The sequence below is a fragment of the Puntigrus tetrazona genome, chromosome 5 (assembly GCF_018831695.1).
Source record: "Puntigrus tetrazona isolate hp1 chromosome 5, ASM1883169v1, whole genome shotgun sequence".
NCBI lineage: Eukaryota > Metazoa > Chordata > Actinopteri > Cypriniformes > Cyprinidae > Puntigrus > Puntigrus tetrazona.
This window is the reverse complement of record NC_056703.1, coordinates 13,791,926-13,798,173: the sequence shown is the minus strand read 5'-3', so window position 1 is coordinate 13,798,173 and position 6,248 is coordinate 13,791,926. Positions and strand designations below refer to the sequence as shown.

Genomic DNA, 6,248 nt, shown 5'->3' with positions numbered 1-6,248 from the left:
GACTTGAACGTATAAAGGATTATATGCCGGAGGGAGAAGTTGTGATAATGAAACATTCAGGAATGCATAATATACTGTGTATATTTCAACCCTGCACAGAGATCGAACTGTACAGAGAACAAAGAAAGAAAGAAAAAGAAAACATAATTAAAAAATTAATGAACACATGTTTATTAAGCAGTGTTACTCCAGCAAGGAAATTAATTATGAAAAGAAATTGCTCGGATTTGTCGGCACCTGGTGTAACGATGTAACCTGAGGTAACCTCAGTCTTAAAAATAGGTTACTTTTTAAAATACGTTTTAATGAACGACACCTTGTAATATAGTTCCTCTAATCAGCCCCCCTTTCTGTTCTGTTTTATATCTGACATGTAGCATAAACACTAAACAAATGCTTTTGCGCCACAATAAAGAATGGTACCAACCAGTAACAGTACTGAATACGTCACAGTCCTGCCTGCTGTGGTAATTATGTCATAAATTATAGTTATTTTCTAACTTTCTAGAATACAGGGCATTACCGAGACTGCAGATAATGTGAAGCATCATTAAATGGCTGACTGGATCGGTTTGGTCTTCTAGATAGAAGTGATCATTCCAGAGACAGTTCACCAGTGTTTGTTTGTACCTTTACTAAAATGGTTATGGTGCTCCTCTTGAATTGAGAGATTTGCACTCTAAAATAAGTTCTAAAATAAAACAACAACAACAACAACAACAGAAAAACCCTTTCTTGACACATAATAATGTACCACATATTGAAAAGCAATTATTCTCTCGTTACAGTACTTTTCTGGATGTCATGCCTATTCTACAGCTTAATACAGTCCAGTTTACACTAGGATTGTATTAAGCAAGCATAATATTTTGCTTCAAAAGTATGTTCTTTTAAGGTTCTTTATGCAATGTAACAATTAGAAAACATGTCTTTCTGTAAACTCTTTTACTTTGTGCACAATTAATTAGTTTGTGTTGGGGTTCTCTATTCTCGCTGTTTTGTTTGTTTTTATTGAATTATTTATTTATTTAAATCTGTAACTGTCAGAGACACCTCATTACAGTTCTATTTAGAACCATATAATCCTAAAGAACTCTTTTTGGCCAAAATTTAAATGTTAGGGTTACTAATTCCCACATTTTTGTTTTTCAAAACTCCCAAAGCCAGCTCATTGCTGAGTTTCTTCAGCTCAGCCATCTAACTACACAAACTGTCAACACTCTCTTAACAGGTAAATGAATGCGTTCTTATAATGTATACACATCTTTTCCTAACATTTATGTTTAACTCTTTTTTTTGTTTAATTTGCACCAGGGAACATAAGTGCGACCAGCTTTGTTCAATTGAGATTACTTTGCTCCTCTTCTTACCTTTGTTCCTCTTCTCTGAACGAATACAATAATTCGACTTATTTGGTCTTCTTGAGCCACGCACAGAAGATAAATATATTTAGATCACATTATTAATTTTTCATATCAGGATGTGATATTGTATGACACTTTCTAACTTCTGAAAAGAAAGGCTGTAGTCTTGTTCATGTTTTAAGGACAGAATTTTGTACGCCCAATTTATCAGTATGTGTTTCTGGGGTTCTAAAACTGACTAAAACAGTCAAATCTATTGGATATTGTGTACAGAATTTCTACACTTGGTCTTAAATAATATTTCACTATATTATAGATGCTTTACTGAAGCTTGCTTCTTCTTTAGACGACTCTTAAAATTGTGAAATAAAGACATTTTCCATGTGAAGTCACAGCCCAGGATAGTTGCTAAGGGCTTGGTACAGTGTGTATTCTTGTGTGAGAGAGAGAGAATATATTCAGTACTATGTGGTACTGTATGGGAATATATATTTTATTATATCACAAAGCAAAACTTCCAAAAAATACAAAAATCTTTCATTTTGTAAGATTCACACACATTCTCTTAGCAAACTCCTTTCTTACGAAAGTGACCTAAAATATGTACTAACCATTTGATCTGATCCAGGCCTAAACCTAAACGCTGTGATTCAGCCCTTTTTCTTTGAAAACAAATACAGGATGAAGAAACAGAAGTTTAAAATGTGTTCGTGATCAGGAAGTGGGCTTGAAATGGTGCTCATTATTGGAGTCAGCACACCAGCAGTATGCGATTTGTCTCTGTCCTAAACCACATTGGTAGACACTGACGAGCAAATGAGAAGAATGTGCTGAGTCATTCCTCCACCTTCTCTTTCTGTTCATGTCCACCGAGTCATTCAAACACCACCCAGCACACTCACAGCAAGCGATCAGTACACAGTCATTCACCTGCTCCCGTCATTCATACCCAGATTAAGTAAAAGTCCATTTTTTGCCAACATACACACACAGACGTTACAAAACTCCCTCAGTCTTGGTCCGCGCTGAGGATTTCTGCCGTGATTTGTGTCTCCAAAGCAGCAGAGCCAGAATCAGCAGCAGTATGAGTCCCGCCACACCCCCAATAATGCCCAGCTTCAGCGCAAGTCCGGTGTCTGTATTTTGGGGTTCAAATGTGTCACAAGATTGATCGTCATCTGCACTGACGCCGCCTTTATTTACCGCCTGTACACATATGCGAGCACCAGCCTCAACATCCTCCATTACCGCGTCCCTCTTTCTCTCCTCCACATGTATATTCTTATTCACGGACTTCCCACTCACCCAGACTATGTAGTGAGTGACAAAGGAAGTGGGAGCACACCAGTGTACCAGAACCTCTTTGCTACCCTTTTGAGTTAGATACGAGAGGCGCGGTGGACTCGGGCGAGTGAAAATATTGCTCAGCCCCGGGCAGAGGCAGCCTGTGGCATCTCTCAGCTCTTGGCAGGTGTGCTGCTGCTCCACACACATATCATAATCGCACGGATTGAGATCTGGGTATTCAGAGTTGGTAGAGGACGAGCTGGGAGGCTCAGTGGTGAAGTCCTCATATTGGTCGTAATTCTCTCCGGAAGGGTGGCCACGGGGTCGAGTGGCGTTCTGAGATGATGAAGATGACACAAAGGAGAGGTCCAGGAAGTTGATGATGAGGAGAAGGATGAAAGGACGTCCAAACCCCAACATAATTTCTGCTAAACAAAATAAATAAATAGATCAATAAATCAGTCTCTAATGCCAAGTTTACACTATAGGATTTTAAGCCGAATTTATGCTCCATTTGCAAGTCACTTGCCAACGGGTCGGGGGAAACAAACATAGACTGCATGATTATGACAAAAATAACAACTGTAGATTATTGCCCTAAATTTGTATTGAGATGATTTATTATGATTAGTACAATTTACACTGAATGATACCAAGCAACTGCATGCCATATTTTTACATGAACATATACAAGCTATAAATAATATAAGTTATGGCGTTTCAGATGAGAGGAGTCAATTTCACAAACAGTTCTTGATTTCTGAACGTAAGAGCAAGTAGTTTCTGGCTGCATCATTTTTATTAATACACTATTTTTTATAATGTGCAGTGGTGTGAAATGTGTTGGCCACCTGCCTAATTTTTTTTGCATGTTTTAAAGATAACACCAAGTAAAAATAACATGCAGTTTTTAAATGAAGGATTTTATTATGAAGGGTAAACAAAATCTGAACCCACACGGCTCTGTGTGAAAAAGTGTTTGCAATCAAGAAATCACTTACATAGGACCTGTCTGAGAAAGTGAAGCACAGCAAAAATCCTCTAAAACTGCACAACATGTTGAAAAACAAAGATATTCAGGAACAAATGAGAGAAAGTAAGAGATTTGTCAGTCTGGAAAAGGTTATAAAAACCATTTCTAAAGCTTTGGGACTTGAGCGAACCACAGTGGGAGCCATTATACACAAATGGCAAAAACATGGAACAGTGGTGAACCTTCCCAGGAGTGGCCTGCTGAACAAAATTACCACAAAAGCACAGAGATGACATCCAAGAGGTCACAAAAGACCCCACAACAACATCCAAAGAACTGCAGGCCTCACTAGCCTCAGGTCAGTGTTAATGACTCCACCATAAGAAAGAGACTGGGCAAAGGTTCCAAGACGAAAACCGCTGCTGAGCAAAAAGAACATAAAAGCTTGCCTTTTTTTTGCCAGAAAACATCTTGATGATCCCCAAGACTTTTGGGAAAATACTCTGTGTACTGACGAGACTGACGAGGTTGAATTATTTGGAAGGTTTGTGCCTCATTACAGCTGACGTAAAAGTAACACAGAAAAAGAACATCATACCAACAGTAAAATATGGTGGTGGTAGTGTGATGGTCTGGGGCTGTTTTGCTGCTTCAGGACCTGGAAGACTTGCTTTGATAAATGGAACCATGAATTCAGCTGTCTACCAAAAAATCCTGATGGTCATTGTGACCTCAAGCTGAAGTGAACTTGGGTTCTGCTTCAAATGATCCAAAACACACCAGCAAGTCCACCACTGAATGGCTGAAGTAAAACAAATGGAAGACTTTGGAGTGGCTTAGTCAAAGTCCTGACCTGAATCTTATTGAGATGCTGTGGCATGGATTTAAAAAGGCAGTTCAAGTTCAGGCTGGCCCAACCAGTTTTTAGGTTTTAGGGGGCAAGCACTTTTTTCCACACAGGGCCATGTGAGTTTGGATTTTGGTTTCCCTTCATAATAAAAACCTTCATTTAAAAACTGCATGTTGTATTTACTGTTATCTTTGATTAATAGTTTAATTTGTTTGATGATCTGAAATATTAAAGTGTGACAAACATGCAAAAGAAAAAAAACACTGTAGCTTCGTAATCAAATCAAGTGATCCATGACTCATTACATTAATAACTATTATTGACTTAAGTGTACTGTTAAATTTTTCTATGTAAAACATTTTATGAATGTGCTAGAAGTAGTTTTTATTTGTCTGAATAAAATTTTGCTTAATATGTTAACACTGTCAATTTAAAATCTTATAGATTCAAACACTAAATTATTAATTATTAATTATTATTATCAGTGCACTTGATATGAAAGTTGAATTATTGTTGAATTATTTAATAATAATTAAAATGAAAAATAAGCATTAGGTTACACCGCCAAAATTAACTTTTAAGATTCAAATCAAGCACAAATGAATACTTCCTTAGTGTAAATTTAACCTTAGTGCTATATTAACATTTTAGGTCAAGGTTTTGTCAGCAAAGATTGCACTTTAAATTACCCTGAAGGCACTTTGAATCATAGATAGCGGCCCATTCTGTTGCGATACAGTGTGTACACATATCAACCTGACTATATTAGGCTGAATCAAGTACTTTTAGGGATCAAGCTGAATTTCCTGAAGCAAAAAAAAATAAAAGAAAGAATAATCACCACTGAACTGGCTATGGAATGAATGCTAAGTAAACAGCTAGTGGAGTTTCAAAACCTGCTTCATATTTCTCAGGTCGCATTCTAGAGCTTCAGTACAGATAATCTCCAAAAAACAGTTTACATTTAGCAGAGTGAATATAAACATTCCAGTTCCAGTTCCAAATCACTGCATTGCAAAACACACCACTTAGCAAACTTCTACGTGTGTGTGTGTGTGTGTGTGTGTGTGTGTGTGTACCATGCAGTGTCAGCTGCCCTTGGTTAAAATATCGATTGACATTCTTTGCCATGGATAAACTCAATTTAAAACCAGCCAGAACACATAAAAACACCTTAATGTCATTGGCATGAGTTTTGCAGAGAAAAACACTACTACATCGTGATAAAGGAATGCAGGGGTTCAGGGTATTTGGAAAAGTAAACAAAAAGCTTTTGTATTGACCCTGCCTATTGTTTGCTGTCTTTCAGTTATTTTTTGTGACAAAAAAATGAATGTGTAAGGTTAGCATATTAAGTAAAGAACTCGCAAAAAGAAATGAATAAACAAAAAACTTTAATTTCTTACCTATTTTGTCGGTAGTCGAACAGAAATATTATCTTACGATCTTAAAATCTGACAGGATTTTTCTGGTGTCTTCTTTCCTTTGCTCACATTCCCTTGCTACAGCAACACTCTCTCTCTCTAACTCCCCAACAATCACCTCCTTTTTCTTGCTAACCCCATCCCCCTCTCACCCTCTTTCTCTCATCGCTCCACCTTTCCTCATTTTAATAGGCTTTCCAGACCAAGAGCATGTGTGTGGAGTATGTGCACATGCCCTTTAATGAATCACAGCGATTACAGCTACATGCGCAGACCACAGACCTGATGTGACACACACACACTCACACTCACACTCATTCAGTGCTTCTGAGATCATGTTGAGCAACTGC

At 37.6% G+C, this 6,248-nt stretch overlaps 1 protein-coding gene across 2 annotated transcripts; it reads right to left on the bottom strand.

Annotated features, from left to right (window-relative positions):
- Positions 1-1,836: 1,836 nt before the first annotated feature.
- On the bottom strand, positions 1,837-6,031 carry LOC122344637 (LRRN4 C-terminal-like protein). 2 transcript variants are annotated; one of them, XM_043238159.1, is made up of 2 exons: positions 5,881-6,031; positions 1,837-3,079 (listed from the first exon to the last, which is right to left on the bottom strand). In XM_043238159.1, the coding sequence occupies exon 2, from the start codon at positions 3,069-3,071 to the stop codon at positions 2,361-2,363; it is 711 nt and encodes a 236-aa protein (XP_043094094.1). In that variant the 5' UTR covers positions 3,072-3,079; positions 5,881-6,031; the 3' UTR covers positions 1,837-2,360. The 2 variants fall into 2 exon arrangements, with proteins under 2 accessions (XP_043094094.1, XP_043094095.1); XM_043238160.1 differs by having other exon boundaries at positions 1,837-3,076; positions 5,881-6,025.
- Positions 6,032-6,248: the final 217 nt, after the last annotated feature.

What these genes read in the sequence shown, in the direction of transcription:
- LOC122344637 (XM_043238159.1), bottom strand. Translation starts at nt 3,071, where the DNA reads ATGTTGGGGTTTGGACGTCCTTTCATCCTTCTCCTCATCATCAACTTC.